The following is a 17,494-nucleotide window of genomic DNA, read 5'->3' on the forward strand; positions in this document are numbered from 1 at the left end:
TAGAGTTACCTTTCAACATGTGGATTCTTGACGGTACCGAGGGAGTAGATGCTGCACATGATGCGATAGCATGACATCTGTAGATCATCCACTTTATGCAAGCAACAGAGACAGGTACAGCAGTTTCAGGATACATAAATAAATAAACCCATGTAAAATCAGAAATAGTAACGTGAAAGCACTCACGCATGACATCATCTCCAAACTGGTGTTGAGCAATGTGATCAAACAGGGAGGTAAGCACTGGGAGCAGGGCAATGGTCGTGTAGTTAATGTTCTGGGACACACCTTTTACTTGCTTTAAAGGAGAGAAGCAGCACATGATCATGGACTCAGAATCCTTAAGGTCCTATGTTTAACAGATCATTTGCAACAGTCAGAGATTAATATGTGCAATACTGTTTCGGATATTGTGTAGGTATATTACCTGATTACCCTTGGATACTTTGCCCAGTTTGAGGTTCTCTACCATCTTCTCTATGTCATCAGCAGCACTCTCAAAGAATGACCGCAGCCCTGCTTTCACAATCTCAGGTCCCGACTTCATTACTGTCCTATTCAAGCAAATAAATAATATATAATATAATGAAAAACAAAAACATTTATAGCAAGTATCAGTCCCAATGGCATTATGCATCTTGTGGGAAATTTCAAAAATACTAAACCTTGCATCCAATGACCGTGCCAGAATGTGAAGACAGTTAACAATTGCTGAAGCGTCCGTTCCTGCACATACAAATACAGTTTTGCTGATATGAGGTTTTTCATAGAATTCAGGATCACCGCATATTGTGTACACATATAAAACAAGAGCATCTGCACTCGCCCTCACACGAGTGATAAAAAAATACATTACAGTCACATATGAGAAACACAGAAAAGAGTGAAAAGATTCAGAAAGATTGATGTTGAGAAAGTGACATCTTACCAAAGAGAGAAACTCTGTGCCTCACCAGAGCAGACATTTTACAGAAGATACTATGATGAGAAGTAAAAAGGATAGAGAAAGCAAGGAAAAAGAGGCACAGATAAAAGGGGGAAAGTAATATTTGAAAATGTGTGGGTTATATATATGTTCTATATATATATAGAAGATGAAAGATCACCTTGCAATCATCTCCTTCTCCTTATTGGAAGAATGCCCTCCACTACCCAGAACTTTTGCAGGTGTTGACAAGAAATAGAGGCAGTGGTTTTTGAAATATTGGTTGATTAGAGGCATCAAGATCTGAGAGAGAGAGTTTACAAAGAGGGTTTTCACACTTAGTCCTGAAATAAGGACAATTTGGGTCTTCAAAATTGTGACTACTCTAGTTTTACACAATAGTCCCACCTTGGCAAAGAATTTGATTTCCTGTTCATGAGGAGACTTTTCCACTCGTCCACTGCTTACCACGGCCTCTGTGAAACACATAGCAAAATATGACAGTGTCACAATAACACTGGAAACAAACAACTGTGTTGAGTGACATAGAAATGTGTTATTAATTATATCAGATCATAATATATGTTCTTTGTTCTTGCCCCACAGTACCAAGATGAGCGATGAACTCCTGGGCAATTTCCATCCATTTTAACAGCTTTTGCAGGAAACCATAAGCAAATCTCTTCTCGATGGATGAGATGTCAGACTCCATATCTTTCAGGCCCCTAAAGTTAAACAGAGTTTAAAGCTTTATACTTTTAACGGAAGATTTCCCCCAACTTCAATACTGGTTTCCTTATAGTTAAATTATCAAAATATATGATCATAAACAAAAACAAAGTATTACCTAAAACTAAACACACTTTCTTGCAGTTTCTGTTTTTCTTTGTTGTTCTGTTTGTATTTTGAAATATATTACATAACGTACTCTATAAAAAGTACATTCTTAAAGCACTTCTGTGACATTTTAGCAGATTAAATGAGAATTGATTTTAATATGAGTATGGGTTTAGTATGAAACCACTATAATTCCCTTCTAACTGTATAAATTGCTCTTCTGCATTATTACCTTGTGACAGCATATCCATTGAGCTGCAGGAACTTGAGCAGCTCATAGGCCTTCTCTCTGTCCCGTGCTTTTTCTTTTGCTGTCAGAGTATCATAAGGCACTAGCAGAGGATGTGTTCCACCTCCTACACAAATGGGGGCACAATCAAAACTTCTGAAGAAAGTGGGCATAAATCAAAACTTTCATTTTCCATTTATCTAGGTTCCCTACTCCACAAAAATAAATCTAACCTTTGCCCTGCAGCTCCAACTTTTTCTTCCGTCCCCAGGTGTTATGGTAATTTTCTGCCAGTTGCTCTGCCATAGACTGTGAACAGATATAAACTATGAATACCGATCAAATGCTATATATGCTATATAATTATAGCACAGAAGGTTTAAACATGTACCTGCAGGTCTCTTGAAAGAGCCATGTGTGTGATATCAATGGGCTGCGGACTGTATCCATGGCTTGGGTCATAAGTTGCCTAGAACAGAAAGAGTTATCGTTATATACTCTACAAAAACACTGCCGTGACAACATTATTAAGTAGTAGTACATTCATAGAACTGCTTTTTACCTGAGCAGTCTGTGAGATTTTTCGGGATACTGCCTTCTTCTTCTCTGACTCTTCTTCCTCCCTAGCTTTATCTAGGTTCCATTCCCATGCAAGCATGGCTTTGACCGACTCTTTAATTGGCCAACGATAGATCTCTTTGTCCTACCAGAAAAACAAATATCTGTGTGATCAAAAGCAGGGACAGATGAAGCAAAAGTATAGGACTATTTCATCCACAGCGTCACTGTGAACCTACCTTCTCTGAGAAGGTTTTGTATGGTCTGAGCATGGGATGAGTTTTTGCATTTTCATCCAGCACCTCACCATATGACCAGTTATTCTGAATCTGAAAAATACATACATAAACAATATGTGTTACAGCAATCATTTATGCTTACAAATATAATGGCTTTCTTTTTAATTTAGGCACTTAATGAATAGATGTTCTAATTAAACTAACCCAACAACCCAATACTCCTGAATTAGCTAAGGAATAATATTAGATTATTGTGAATGGTTACAATGAGTTAAAAAGTTCTACCTTTTCAAAGGCCCATCTATCATGTGTATATTCAGCATATTTGTTGATGAGGGGATCCAGTCTCTCAGGGATAATAGTGCTGTGGTTGGAGATATAATCAGAGCATTTGGCTTTAATTATTTTACAGGGAGATACTTTATGCCTTGAAAGACATAATGACAAAACTCATCTTACTTTGTGGTCTCTACTGGTTTAGGATCAAAGTTTCCCTCTGCATCTACTGATGCTTTTTTCTCTGTTTTGGAGGAGTAGCTGGCATCTACATAGTCTGGAGGAATGGCTCCAGCGATGGCGCAGATGCATGGCATTGAAATTTTGAAAATTTCAGCATCAAATTTCTGGAATCACAATAACAATGTATTACAATATGCCCATAAACCATCCAATATGACAATAATTATAATATTGCAGGAGCTCTACCTTGTGTGCTAACGATTCAAAGATCCCCCAAAACAGTTTGCGGGTCAGATGCAGCTCCTCTTCTGATGCGACTCCAAAGTTGGCCCAACCATTAGGGAGGCAATAATATTTCCAACAACGCTCATAGTGATTGGTCAAAAGCTGCAGGATGCAGATAAAACGAAAGTGAAAAATAAATACTAGAGTAGCATGTGTTTTAATAATTTTAAAATGTTTAAAGGTCCTCCTACTTTCAGTGGCATTTTGGCATACTCATTGAGAATGGGCACATCAAACACCAGCCGTCTTAGCAGGTGCTGAAGCATGGATGGACGTAGATGTCTGAAAGAAAGATAAACAAGTTCAACTATGAACCTAGCTATATTAGATTACATTAGAAAAAACATGTTGGCCATGAGGTTAAACTCACTTGCACAAAGCCATGAGGCACTCTTCAATAATGTCTCTTTGGGCCTTTGTGAAGGCTCGTCCACGCGACAGCCGGTAGATTGTGTGCAACATGGAGTCAATCATAATGGCTCGGTGGTCACTGCCAGCAAAGAGCGGGGCACACTTGGTGATTAGTGGTAACACAGCAGAACACAGGTAGCGGTTCAGAGCGAGGGCCATCTCTGTGGTGCTGAAAGCCACCTGTTGAACAGAAATTATTGCAGTGAATTAAGTCCAACAGTATGTATTTAATCCTGCTCTGACCATACACAACTGTATATCTGTAAATTGTTTGAGGCTTACTGTGTCTAGAGAGGCAGCAGCCCTCATGTCAGGCAGAAAGCCCACCTCCAGCACATGGAGCAGGAAATCCTGGTTGTCAATACCATACACTCTATCCAGAAACAGAACCATGGGAGCCTTGTGATCTGGCACAAAACTAGCTGACATCTTTGGTTCTATGATGCTGTTGTCTAAGCACGACATAAAGAAAACATTTGGGAAAAATCAATGACAATATTCAAGTCGGAAAGAAGTGATCTGATGGAAGTGGACACTTGCAACACTAATTAAAGCCACTTAACTTCATTTATTGTTGTGTGTGAGTGTTTACCTTTTCCAAATGAAGGAATCTGAACAGAAAGACTGATGACTCCCACCAGATCTTCAATAGGGACGAGAGACCTCAGGATGGCCCTGATTCTCAGAGCCTCACCCTTACCGGCCTGGATCAACTGTAGAGACAAAAGCTTGTTTTTTTCAATAAACATATTTTCAAATAGATTTCTTAAATCTGTATCTTTCTTTTTTCTCCACCTGTTTGATAAGTCTGGTATGGTAGGTAGTAAACAGCTTACGTGCATCTCTGGAGCACAGCGTCCAAGCAAGTCAATAAGGGCAGAGTAGAAGGACATAATGGCATTTCCCAGGTGCACCCTGTTCTCCTCGTGCTGCTCCTCTCCTCCAAACCTACCAGAAAAAATAAAGTGGCTCTATATCTTTCTGCTACAGCTACACAGAGGAGATAACGCCCACTTTGGCACCTCATTAAATACCATAAACAGGTCTTCAAACCAAAGCTAAGAGCTCTTACATGGGAAAGCGTCTGTCTTTCTTAACACTAGGGCCATCCCTCGCAGGGTCCTCTGATATTTTGATGGCCTCCTCGATTGCAGCCAGCAGACCATTACCCCCCTCACCTCTAAGGGCTGGACCAAAGCACTCAGGCCTGCGAATGAGGAGACGTACCACCACATTGGCATTCTCTTCTACGCTCTCTCCTACAGAAGGGAAAAAAACAAGCATTATCTGATAATAAGGGAGAAAAGAAATTTGGGGTGTTAGAATTAAATATTGCATTTTGTAACAAATAAAAAAAATCTGACCATTGACAAATACAGCAAACCGAAGAAAGTCAAGGTATTTCTCTCCACCACAAGGATTCCAGCCAATGTCAGGGTAGCCTTTAGAAAGTAGCATTGGACAGCTCTGAAGTCCACATCCAGCTAAATATTTCACCACCTGGAAAGATAAGTGTATTTCCATGATAGGCCCTTCGTCTCAGTGCATTGTTTGTAATTGTTTGTTTCTTAAACATGTACAAAAATTAATCACAAAAAAAGTGTACTCTCCATGATACATCATTTTGCACAATGCTTGTTTTCTACGTATCAATTGTATTTTACCATTTCGAGGTCCTGCTCTTGGAGAGCTAATGCCAGCTCATTGTTGTCAATACAAGAGGCTGCAGCTACATCCAAGGGGGTGGAGCCCCGCATTCCTAAAGAACAGCACACAATGCCTGGCTTGATCTCTGTTCACAAATCCACAATAAAGTATTAAGAATAATGCTGGAACTCAAAAAAGAAAATCACCTAGACCGATGCCACTGTTTTGGAGAAGGTAGCTGAGATGGTCGAACATAGAGCGCTGATTCTGACGACTGATGCGGCAGAAATAGCAGAGAAAACGGCAGCAGTTTGTTACCACTCGAGGGAATCGGATCTCCTATTGAAAGGGAGCATGTTACAAATGTAAAGTTAAGTAGGGTTACATTGATCTTATTGTCTATTTCTGTCTTATCCTTGGTGGTAATATAAACAAGGTCTATTCGTATATTAAGAGAAAATTAGAATGCAGTTGAGTGGAACAAAAAACATACCTTTGAGTCCCCACCGCCAAGTACATTAACCATCACCTCCATGACAGTTTCATGCATTCCCAGAGCTCGCATCAAGTTGGGGTGCTGATAGAAAACTTTGTTACTCATGATGTTCCTAAGGAAGACAAACGAGAGTTTGTGTTTCTGTCACATTACAATTATCAAAGAATTTACTTCAAGGTCAGATATTAGATTTATTGTCCCAGAGGGATATTTGTTAGGCCAGATATTTAGAATAAAATAAAATTAACCCGATGCTTTGAATCATAAGCCTCTCTTCTTCTGGACCCATCTGGACAATAAGCAATGAGCGGATCTGGCCCAAGCACTCCAGCAGGTCCATGGTGTCGTTAATTGACACTGCATTGATGGTGTAGGCCTTGGGAAGGGCACGCATGAGCTCACCCAGCCCATCATACTGTCTGTGAAGGAGGCTGAACATCATACGAACTAGCTCAGGGTTCTGGATAAATGACTCCTGGGCCCAATGGATCATAGTATGGGAAATCAGCTCCTGCAATGTGCCTGGTAAAGTACAAAGAGTAAAAGAGATGTTTTACTGAATTAAATCCAGCTTTGTGTCATGGCAGTGTGGGCAGTGTTTAACTTCCCTCCCTGGCAACCAGTGCCTGAGATCTTAGCGGACCTCTACTGCTCTGCTACATGCACTTGGACCACAGAGAGAAGCCTAACATTGTTCAACTAAACACACAGCCATACAAAGATGAAATAGAGCTCAGTTAATGAAAATTCCTATTAACGGAATTAATATTTTTGACATGCGATTGCATTCTGTGATTTAGGCATTGGGCCGCTCCGTAGTTTTGGAAATCCGGAAGAGATACAGTACTGCTGCACTCACCAGTGACTTATGACAGTTATCTCGTCGACACAGCACATTATTTTGAGCCCAAGTGTGAACTTTGGAACTTGAAAAAATATCCCTTTTAAAGTACATTTAGAACAGATAAAAAATGTGTGATTAATTTGCGCTTAATTGCGAGTTAACTATCGTCAATCACGCAATTAATAGCAATAAAATATTTCAAAATATTAACAGCCCTTATACAAACAGTCTTATAGCAGTACGTGACATGCAAATATGAGAGACTCACTTGGTTTTTTATCCTCCTGGGGCTCAGGCTCCACCTCTACCTTCTTCTCGCGAATTCTTTTCACCTTCTCCAACAAACGGACCAGTCTTCCACGGAGAGAGTTATCCACTTCTTCCTCTTGTTCTTCTTCTTCAATATGGACACCTAAGAGTGAAGTTTTAAATTAAATACTGTAACTTACATTCAAACCTCCTATCCACAGTGTTTATTTCAAATGCTGACTGATACTAGATGAAGACGGACCGCAGTGAGCCAGCAGAGCATTATGAAATGTCAGCAGAGATTCACGGACTGCATCAGGAACAGGACACTCATCATCCTCAGCACAGTTCTTAAAGTTCATGAGCATGTTGACCTATACAACAGCAAGAAAAGAAGGATGATCATTCCAATTTTATTTTTCAAAAGCCAAACATTTTTGATCTCAGGAAGAGTTATTTAAGGAGTTTCTTTGGTAGGATATGGTGGACATGCTTACTCTTCTGTGAATGTTACCAGAATAAACACTTTTTCAAACAGCTGTACTGAAAAGTTCTCATTTTGTTGTTATGTCATCTATATTTGCTCAGTATTCTACAATAATAAATTAAATACACATGAACAAAGTAAGTAGTTCACAAATGCAGGATAAATTTCCACTAGCTTTTTTAACCATGTTTCTAGAATGGAGATACAATAAATCAACAAATGCACTCTACTCCCTTTGTGTGCATTTGTGTGGGTGTACCTGCTCCTGTGGTGGGGAGCGAAATTCACGGGTCTTGCGAGCAGTCTCAGCTGCACTCATGGTAAAGGCCAGCATAAGTTCATTGTAGCGGTGCCTCTGGTTGGACTGTATCTGGCTGACAAACTGGTCTGAAAAGGCAGTGATGGCCTCCACTCTGTGACGCAGCTCACAGTCACAGAAATACTGCAGTAGAGTACACATCTAAAGAACAAAAGTGAAGTGAATCACTACTACTATACTACTAACAGTGTCACTGTTAGAAAGATCATTTTTGTATCTTCCACAAAGACCAGTCATACCTGCAATTTGACAGACTCTGGTAGCTTCATCTGGAACAGTCCTTGTTCTAGATGTTCTTCTTTATTCTCCTCTCTAATCTCTTTCTCTGTTTCCTCGGCTCCTTTCTCACCATTTAATGGATCTGTCTGTTCAACCATTTCTTCATGTGGCATGATGGATTCTGTTTCTAATTCCTCTTCTTCCTCCATTTCTTCCTCTTCTTCTTCACCCAAGCCACCATCCTCAAATTCCTCTTCTTCTTCCCACATGGCTTCATGTTCCTCTTCCTTCACCACTCCTACTTTTAGGGGTGTTTTTTGTTCCTTCTCTTCTTTCAAACTGGCATCCTCCTCAGCAGGCTCCTCTGCTTTCTTGCCACTGAAGACTGTGGGCTCAAGCATCTTTAGGATGTGTGTGACATCTTCATCATCAAACACACCCATGATGAGAAGGGTACTGATGAGCTTCAAGATTGGAACAAAATGAAACTCAACACTACCTCCCACAGGATCTCTCATGGCTTGACCTCCATCTTGCACAGCCTCAGTAAGCATGTTCAAGGCCTTTGTCTTTAGCACCTGGAAATACAAGCACATACATGAGTATAACTGACTCAAGACTTCCTTAAAATGCAAAACCTGTTCAACCCTACCTGTAAGGGTATGACTGGACTCAATGTGTAGATGTCTGGATCTGTTCCAACAAACCCAATGGAGGAGAAATGGAGTTTGGGACGCAGACATGTAGTGAGGCCAACCCCAGGTAAGGCATGAGATTTGTCGGAGTACAGAGTGATGCTGCGTGTATCATCTGTCATTGGAACAATAAATTCCTTGTTAGTTCCCAGCCGGTTCCTCTTAGCAGACTCCAGGTGCATGCTGATAAGCAGGTCATAGAAGCCGCTTCTCATTGGTCCAGGTAGATAGGTGTTCTCTATGGCGTAGAAAAGCTGTGACTCATCCACATGGCTGCACAGAGCGTGAGCCACACGGTTGTTTCCCAAAGCACACACTAAGCCATACAGCTTCAGAGTATGATAGTGGAACTTCAGCAAGTCCATACGTTCAGACAGCTCAAGGATGTCAATACACCTAGAGGATACAAAGTGGTTAATTGTATCTAAAAAAAAGAAAGCAATGCATTTGTGTAACTCCTAACAATGCAACAGATACATGCTGAGTGATGTAGCTCTGACCTGTTCTCCTCTGGGATATGGAGGGCCATCATGGTGAGTGGCTCCTGACACTGCACAATCCAACCCAGTCTCTCACTAACACGTCCTGTATCTGGAGCCAGGAAGTGGTTGGGCATGCGGCTCCAGATGACTGGGGTTAACATCTGGACATCCAGTCTAGGAGGGCACTGGGGTACAGGGTTTTTACGTTCACTCCGGAACATGGCAGCTGAGATTGGCATTATGTTCTAAAAAGACAAGTAAAAGAAGACAAATTATGTACTGTATTAGAGAGGACAGTTACATAACAAAGTTGGAAATTGTAATTTGGTTATTTTTGTGACTGACCTTGAGCTTGCCTAATTCAAACTGAATCATGTTCTGACTGGAAGGAAGGACAAAGACAGCTGGGAACAGTTTTGTGTTGGGCTCCACCTGCAAAAAGGGAACACAGTTGCATTGAATGACCAAGACTATAAACAAGGTACTGTTTGAATACCAGAAGGAGGATTATCTGACCTGATAAAATGTGTTGATCTCTTTTCCATTAGCAGTAAAAGTCATGAGTCCTGTGTCCAAATCAATAAGACAGCCAATCACAAAATCCTCTTGACTGACTCGGGTCTGCTGGGAGCTGCTGAACTCTCCTCCCCATACCATGTAGCAGTTACTGCGTTTTACACTAAGGAAGACAGACATAAATCACAAACGTTGCTTTTTTTCATTTTCAAAGAAAGCACACACTTTTTTGCTTTCTGTCTAGAAAAGAGTAACATACCTGTCATGAATGTTTCCTTTATCATCACCTACAGTGACTGTTACATTTCTCACTTTGCTGATGTCAAAATGTGGGTCATACTGGTGATAGTCAGGCGTTATCCAGCCCACCCATACGCCACCAGGCTCCTGCCCCGCAAACACTCGCACAGAATAATAGTACTGGTAAAGGAACGACATCAGTACAGTTTCAGGTAAAGATGATTTAACACAAATGTTAAAGTCATAACAATACTGCCGCAAAAGTTCAATTTGAAAAATATTGTAATAAAGGTCACATTGTTTATATTGTATGTAAGCAGTATAAGCACAAATGAGCAAATGGGCATGGATTTAATATAGTCATACTGTTGTAGTGTTGAGAATGATGTCTACGTCATCCCTGTCATCTGGCACCACATCTTCTACTAAGCGGGGAATGTTGATAACCGGTGGGGGAGTTACTAATGCAGCCTTCTTAGCCTTGAAAAGGAATCTGTAAATAAGAGCAGCAGTTAATCCCTATATATAAAAATATCCCAGCCTTCTTCCCCATACACCTAATTGCAAGTCACTACATGAATCTATACAAACCCTTTCTTCTTGCTTTTCTCAGTTGATGCATCCTTCTCATTTTCTCCATTTTTGATGGAAGGGATTTCTTTAGGAACAGAGGGTTCTTTCTTCTCCTCTTCCTGCTCTTTGCGAGTAGCTGACTTCTTGAGTATTTCAAAGTCAGAGTCTGGGTCCACCTCTAGCACCTCATCCTCAGGGATTGTCATGGTACGAGTAAGAAGAGTGGTCCCTGCTTGGACTTTGAAGGTCTCGTGAAACTCAACTGGCATGCTGAGTCTGAAGAATAGCAGATCTGTGTTGGCGTTCTGAGATCCAAATGTCTTGTGGGTCAGTTTTAGACAAGGGGCACTTTCCACTGTCCCATCAACACGGGAAACCTAGAGAATAAATTAAAGGGGGCCAGGTGGTAATCTACAAAATACTAACGTATTCATAATTGGAGCGATGAAACATCTCATCAAAACACTGCGGCAAGTAACAGTACCTCAATATGATGATGATCAGTAGGCACATTGATAAACTGGGGAAGGCTTTTGCTGAACCACATGGTAATGTCTCTTTTCATGTTGATAGCAAAGGGTTCAAATCCCTCCTGCAGGCCACAGATGGTAAAATAACGTAGACTGCTGACGTTCTGACCCAGGTTGATCCTGCCGACCTGGGACAGGCCCAGACAGCACACAGGTATAAAGCCTGGGGATGTTTGATACATACATGATCGGCATCAGAAACACAAATCCACAAGAGCTGATATCCAGTATCTCTACCTGAGAACTTCATTTGCTATAAGTTGTTACTGTACTTACCCTCTCCTATCTCGATGTCCTTAAAAGCCATCTCCGAGCCGGAGTCGCTGATCAACATCTCTCCGTTGAGTGTAAACATGATGTTCATCTCTGTGAGGTCAATCATACACCCCACCACATCACCAGATAGCCACTGACGACCAAATGGCTCATTTCCTACATGCCAACGTTGGGCCTGAATAGGAAATGTTTGAGTTAAGTATTACAGAGGCTTTGAAATCCTTTAGAAGCACGTAAAGTAGGTATCTCTCCTACCTTGAAGCCATTGAAGACGTAGGCCAACTCATCTGCACCAAGTTCAGTATCTGCACGAACACTGGGCCTGGCCCAGCCCACTCTCATTTCCCCTACTGTCACAGCCTCAAACTCAAAGTACCACTTCCCTTGTGTGACAGCATAAGATTTCTCTGCTCTGAACACTCTGATCTTATCACCAGCTGCTGGTCCATGCCCGCCTACATTAACACAAACACAGTAATGAACACTTAATAGAAAAGCTTGTAGGTTTAATGAAATGCCTGTAGCTTTAATAATGAATCTTAGGACTAAATAAATAAAAATTAAAAATTAAAAAAGATATTTCTGCCATCCTGCTTGTAGATAGCAGTGCAACCTTACTGCTCTCTTGGTCAGGTGGTTCTATGTTGTAACCATATCCGATGAGAGTGCGAACAGCTGCGCAAACTGTTTCTCTGTTGGTCTTTTTAGTCTTTTCATCCAGTAGGTTGTAAGGAACCAGACGGGGATTACGCTTGTTCATTATATCCTATTAAAAAAGCAATGAAAATGCGCACATGAAACTGTAATAGCATAAATAAATTACTTTCATGCAGCATGTACAAGTGTTGGAAAACAATTGATGGTACCTGCCCAATACTGTATGTCCAGCCCTGGCGAACCCGGTCTCTTGCCCACACATTGTGTCCGTTTTCTGCCAGTCTCTCCACTAGAGTGTTTTGATTAGGAGTTAACTTGACATGATTGAGGTCCAGAGGGGCTGGCTTATAACCGCTACTCTGCATGTAACTAACAAACAATGTTTTGTGATTAGATGGGTCTGAGAAAGCCTTTACAAGGCCATTAACATTAAGAGAAGCAATGTCACAAATTGAATCAAAATAAATGAATGCCGTGCAGCTCACGTTTTGGGGAGTTTGGTCTTTTTCAGATTCTCTTCAGCTTTCTCATCTCCCATTCCTACATGACAGCCTAGTGCTAGAAGAGTCCTTTGAAATGAATCACATCAGGCGTTAGGAATACATGAAGATAAAAGCATAGTGCTCTTAATTGAGTGAGGGCGCTGACTTACTTGAGTGTCTCTCCTGACATTGCTAAATTGTAGTTCTTCTCAGGTTCAGGCAGACTCTGGAAATCTACCAGGCAGGGGTGCAGCTTCTTGTTGTCATCACGGAACTTGGCATTGATTTTTAAAAGTAAAGTGCAAAGATGTTTTAAGGGAATTGTTAGTGTGCAGAGCAACATTTACTAAGGGAAATGTTGAAAACACTTACTGGTCCATAGGTCCACCCTTGTTCAATGCGAGTAATAGCCCATAACTCATGGCTATTTTCTGCAAGCTTCTCTCGAATCCGTTCCAAATGAGGAGGAAGTACAATCTGAAAAAATAATAAATTCAGTTTAGTGAAAAAGATGAGTATGAAAAAGGGTATAATAAGATTTTACCTGTATAGTGTCTACAGGGCAAGGAGTGAAGGCTGTGTGAGAGAGGGACTGAGTTGGACCCAACAGGTTGCGGATGTCATCAAAATCATGTTTATACTCCTTGATGGGCTCAATCCGCAAACGGTCCCTTGGCAGCACAGCTTCATAGCACGGAGCATAGCCTGGAGGTGGGAGAAACTTGAAATCCCCATGACGCCCTCCGAGAAGAAATCGCAACCTTGCAGTTAGAGTGGAAAATTGACATTAGTCTCATGTGTAATACCTACACTGAATTTATAAAAGTCATTCATAATACTTAATTTTAATTAATACACAATGTCATACTTAATGCCTGCAGAGAAGCTGACAACAGGGAAGAACAAGCCGTCCAGGTTGAAGTTCTCAAACATGCCCTGAACAGGATGCCCATTGATACGGAAGGAAATACTGGGCACGCTCAGATCCAAACAACAGCTGACCACGTCCTCTGCTGCCAGGATGTGCTGATTAGGTGTGGCAACATGACGCGGAACACGTCCTGTGGACATACAGTATAAAGAAAATGAATTAATATGTAGTAAATATACATCAGATCTTAAGGAGTTTATCTTTGTAACTTGGACGTATACTGTCGGAAAAAGTAAGGTAGAGTCACAAAAGCACAACATCCAATGCATGCAAAAGATTAGTTCTAATGTTTACTTTACCTGACCAGAGGTGAAGCCCGTCAAAACCATAAGAGTAGAGGTCATCTCCGACCCCGTTGCCCCCCCAGCCTTCCCCTCCACCAGGATAAGGACTGTAGCCCTCCGTCAGGGCCCAACCCACGCGCAGGTGACATGGCTGAGCCGTAAGAAAAGGCTCCACTTGGTCCACCATCACCTCGAAATACCACTTCTTGTACTGTGTCGATCCTTCACAAGTTCCAAGGAAAATGTTGGGTCTCATGCTTAAGGAAGATAACAAAACAAGTGTTGATAACTGGGCTTCAGCACAGAAGAAAGAGCATAAAGCTTTTAAGCCTGTTCCAAAGTGTGCTAATACAAATTTACCCACCTGGTAACATAATTGATAATGTTGGTTTGAAGAAGCAGGTCCCGACCTGGAAGCAGATTCTCTGTGATGAGATTCTGATTTGACCTTACAGCCACCCCGTTACACACACACAGAGAACAGAGCACATCCAAGACCTGCAAAAAGGGGAGATAGAAATCAATGAAGACAGTTCTAGTGCTGCTTTGTAGCTTGAGATTTCATATATTACAATACTTTATATATAGTATATCAACTTCTATCATTTAAGTGAATTGTTTCCTCAACAAACAGTTTACATGTTTCTGACCTTATGATTGCGCCCATGTTTATCCAGCAGAGAGATGATTGATTTGATGTGATTCTCCTGGATAATATTCAGCACCTCTGGACTCTCAATTAGGACACAATACAACACCTCCAGGATTCCTGACATAAAATGTGACAATATATAAATACACTGTTTATACTGTACAATACAATATAATTCACCCTTGTAAAATATAACAGGGACACGTAAAAAATATACTGCAATTGAATGCAACACACCAATCTACAGCTGTTAAACTTACCACAGTTTTTACAAAGCAGTGCAAGCAAGCAGGAATGTTGTTTTCAATTGCATCATGTTGTTAGATGTTCTCGTTATTGTAACCCCGCATTTGCTGCTTGTAACTAATCAAATTCAGTTTCAAGTGACAGGGCGAACGACGTGCATTCATTTATACTATAGAGCAGCACACCAGCTTTAACCATTCAAGTTAAGTGATCAATCTAACATTTGTCGGCTTTTAGAAAGAACAAACAAGAAAAAAAAAAGTACATTTTACATATAAATGAGCTTCTATATGTCTTAAATACCTGAAGATGCCTCCAAACGATCCAATTTACTGACCAGCCAGTCAAGGTTATCACAGAACAAGGCACAGTTTGCCCGATTCCCTCTGATCAAGGAAGCTTCACAAAAGACGAGAAGAAAGAAAGATTGCGCCTCAAATTTAAAAACAAGAAAGATGGTTCAATGTGGGGGACATAATAATGACTAATCGAAAATCATCATGAACACATAGAACAGAACAAATAAACAGATGGGCATACCTAGCAATTCATACAGTAAGTTTACTATCTCTTTCCATGACTCTGCGGCTTCTTCCCCAGCATACTCTGAGAAGTGGGCAGCTGTGTTGTACACGTTGAGTCGATCAACACAGTCCAGGACAAGAGTAATCATTCCCTGTTAATAACAAAGAAAAACGTGTTGAATGGAATAAATCAACCAAACTAAATTCATATCCAGACATGCCGCTGTCATTTTCATGGTAAGTCATTCCTCAGTAGGTAGACCAACCTCTTCCTGGAAGAGGTTCTGTCTGTTCTTGAGGGAGCGAAGCTTAAACTGTTTGTCTTCATGCTCCAGCTCCTCCTCAGGGGGTCGGAAGTAGAAAATGAGGTCCTGCAGGGAGAGCACCACTGTGTCCATAGGCAGAGATGTGGAGTTGGCAGATTTGTTTTTCCCACTCAGAGCATCTAGACCTCTGGAAACATCAAAATAACATGAGATTATTATAATAAATATGCTGTAACTCAAAAGTAAAAACCTTGGCTATTAGTAATGATTTGAATAAACTGAAGTAGTGTTACTTAATAAACTGGTTGAAGAGGCCTGTTGTGCTGAATATCATTCGGGCAGCTTGGGACTCTTCGGTCTGAGATCGAGCCACTGTGAGTGCATCATCCATATGACCTTCTTTATGGAGTATTGCCTAATAATTGAACACAGGTGCTCTTAAAACACAAGTACATACTCAACACTCATACATATATACATACATACAGTACATGATGACTTAAATGTGTTTCAGTTGTTGTTGTTGCTCCACCACTCATTGGAGATTTATATTTTGCTGATCATCTTGAATTCTTCTTTACCTTTCTCTTTAGAGGACCCAGACGGGCAGATTTGGCATCAACAGCAGCATATGTGAGCCAGAGGGCAGTTGAAACATGCTGTACAAAACACATGGACTCTCCATACTTGATCTCCGGCGTGCCCATGCCTTCCACGTCTCGCTTCTGGATCACTTCAATTTTTTCCTGTAGTTGTAATAAAAAATGTGTTCTTTATTAAGGCTGGTAAGAATCTCTACACTGCACAATATAGTGTCAAACACTGCATAGATTTCTGGCACAGCTGACTTTGCATGACAATTACCTTTGATATTCGGAAGCAGAAGGCTGCCATCTTGGAATTTGCCTTCTCTGGGTCCACCAAAAGCAGTCCTTTCTCTTCATCCAGACAAAGGTATCTGCCTGTTGTTATGTGACGTATCCGGAAAGACTGGCCCCATTTAATGTGACCTCCGCTCCAACTGCCAACAGGGACACACTGTTAAGTCACTAAAAGTGAATGATTGTAATACAAGTTTTTCCAAAAGGAATCAAGACACTTACGCGATACGCAGTGGCTCAAGTCTCCATAAGGATCGAGCATGGCTGCATACAGCCCCTCCTTCATAATGAGCAACTCTGAAAAAAACACGCCAGTCATCAACTTACAGACACCTGAAAATGTCTTCAGAGAGGTACAATGAAAGTTTGTTAGTTATTCCATCGTTATGTTGTAATGCAGATTGCAAGCAGGGACCACTCTGGAAACTCCTCTGACTGAGAAACAAGCAGTGTAAGCAGAAAAGAATATTTGCATTTTATAATAAAAACCAGGGGCTGTTGTATTTATTAAAAACGTGGTTGTTTGTCAGCCAAACTTCGGCCTCAAGTGTGGAAGAGCTTTCAAGACAATTCCTACACTATGCATCATCTAAAATATAATATCAGAGGCGTGCTTCATGATGTAGAGCACATGCTGAAAAACATATGGTAGGCTTTGGAAAATGGTTGAAAGTGACAAAGTGTAAAGTTAAAAAAACCAAACCTGCGCGGGTCGTCCCCTTGGTCAGCACCTGGGATGGCTAAACACTCGTCCATGTGACCATGGAACAGCCTTAGCACATACCCTCCGGTCAGAAAACCTAGAGGAAAAGAGTCATATTGCTAAGGGAAAGTCCAGTTTTATAGACAAAGAGACTGGTTTTTTGTAACAATTAAATTTCAGACCTTCAGCCAGCTCACATCCTGACATCACAGGGGTCATGGTCCACAGCGTTTGCATGAAAGAGGCATCTACCATCAAGTCACCACTGGCATAGGACAGATGCTAAAAAAAAAAAGTGCAAGTGATAATATTGGTAGGATTTATTGACATCAAATTGTCAGTTTCCGTGAAA

General features: G+C 41.0%; 1 protein-coding gene across 7 annotated transcripts in view; it reads right to left on the reverse strand.

Moving 5' to 3' along the window:
* Positions 1-17,494, reverse strand: part of LOC117955843 (ryanodine receptor 1-like) — a 46,876-nt gene that overhangs the window by 24,028 nt on the left and 5,354 nt on the right. For all 7 annotated transcript variants that reach the window (XM_034890586.1, XM_034890585.1, XM_034890582.1 and 4 more), the window contains exons 8-67: positions 17,325-17,424; positions 17,143-17,239; positions 16,662-16,736; positions 16,423-16,579; positions 16,140-16,304; positions 15,852-15,973; positions 15,559-15,745; positions 15,309-15,444; positions 15,072-15,167; positions 14,521-14,639; positions 14,235-14,368; positions 13,886-14,127; positions 13,524-13,716; positions 13,200-13,416; positions 13,028-13,132; positions 12,826-12,929; positions 12,659-12,742; positions 12,383-12,542; positions 12,135-12,282; positions 11,772-11,971; positions 11,517-11,691; positions 11,195-11,403; positions 10,729-11,087; positions 10,504-10,630; positions 10,157-10,317; positions 9,898-10,060; positions 9,727-9,813; positions 9,400-9,626; positions 8,857-9,295; positions 8,225-8,782; positions 7,926-8,126; positions 7,442-7,553; positions 7,199-7,342; positions 6,335-6,608; positions 6,084-6,198; positions 5,797-5,929; positions 5,608-5,702; positions 5,308-5,443; positions 5,016-5,202; positions 4,780-4,891; positions 4,536-4,656; positions 4,226-4,395; positions 3,903-4,123; positions 3,724-3,814; positions 3,494-3,634; positions 3,248-3,411; positions 3,074-3,152; positions 2,789-2,878; positions 2,554-2,694; positions 2,383-2,460; positions 2,225-2,300; positions 1,995-2,118; positions 1,535-1,650; positions 1,334-1,401; positions 1,107-1,228; positions 929-978; positions 666-726; positions 428-554; positions 187-298; positions 10-91 (exon numbers count right to left, since the gene is read on the reverse strand). In XM_034890586.1, the coding sequence (XP_034746477.1) occupies positions 10-91; positions 187-298; positions 428-554; positions 666-726; positions 929-978; positions 1,107-1,228; positions 1,334-1,401; positions 1,535-1,650; positions 1,995-2,118; positions 2,225-2,300; positions 2,383-2,460; positions 2,554-2,694; positions 2,789-2,878; positions 3,074-3,152; positions 3,248-3,411; positions 3,494-3,634; positions 3,724-3,814; positions 3,903-4,123; positions 4,226-4,395; positions 4,536-4,656; positions 4,780-4,891; positions 5,016-5,202; positions 5,308-5,443; positions 5,608-5,702; positions 5,797-5,929; positions 6,084-6,198; positions 6,335-6,608; positions 7,199-7,342; positions 7,442-7,553; positions 7,926-8,126; positions 8,225-8,782; positions 8,857-9,295; positions 9,400-9,626; positions 9,727-9,813; positions 9,898-10,060; positions 10,157-10,317; positions 10,504-10,630; positions 10,729-11,087; positions 11,195-11,403; positions 11,517-11,691; positions 11,772-11,971; positions 12,135-12,282; positions 12,383-12,542; positions 12,659-12,742; positions 12,826-12,929; positions 13,028-13,132; positions 13,200-13,416; positions 13,524-13,716; positions 13,886-14,127; positions 14,235-14,368; positions 14,521-14,639; positions 15,072-15,167; positions 15,309-15,444; positions 15,559-15,745; positions 15,852-15,973; positions 16,140-16,304; positions 16,423-16,579; positions 16,662-16,736; positions 17,143-17,239; positions 17,325-17,424 (9,089 nt within the window). The remainder of the gene's footprint in view (positions 1-9; positions 92-186; positions 299-427; positions 555-665; positions 727-928; positions 979-1,106; positions 1,229-1,333; positions 1,402-1,534; positions 1,651-1,994; positions 2,119-2,224; positions 2,301-2,382; positions 2,461-2,553; positions 2,695-2,788; positions 2,879-3,073; positions 3,153-3,247; positions 3,412-3,493; positions 3,635-3,723; positions 3,815-3,902; positions 4,124-4,225; positions 4,396-4,535; positions 4,657-4,779; positions 4,892-5,015; positions 5,203-5,307; positions 5,444-5,607; positions 5,703-5,796; positions 5,930-6,083; positions 6,199-6,334; positions 6,609-7,198; positions 7,343-7,441; positions 7,554-7,925; positions 8,127-8,224; positions 8,783-8,856; positions 9,296-9,399; positions 9,627-9,726; positions 9,814-9,897; positions 10,061-10,156; positions 10,318-10,503; positions 10,631-10,728; positions 11,088-11,194; positions 11,404-11,516; positions 11,692-11,771; positions 11,972-12,134; positions 12,283-12,382; positions 12,543-12,658; positions 12,743-12,825; positions 12,930-13,027; positions 13,133-13,199; positions 13,417-13,523; positions 13,717-13,885; positions 14,128-14,234; positions 14,369-14,520; positions 14,640-15,071; positions 15,168-15,308; positions 15,445-15,558; positions 15,746-15,851; positions 15,974-16,139; positions 16,305-16,422; positions 16,580-16,661; positions 16,737-17,142; positions 17,240-17,324; positions 17,425-17,494) is intronic.

Source organism: Etheostoma cragini, chromosome 13 (assembly GCF_013103735.1).
Source record: "Etheostoma cragini isolate CJK2018 chromosome 13, CSU_Ecrag_1.0, whole genome shotgun sequence".
NCBI lineage: Eukaryota > Metazoa > Chordata > Actinopteri > Perciformes > Percidae > Etheostoma > Etheostoma cragini.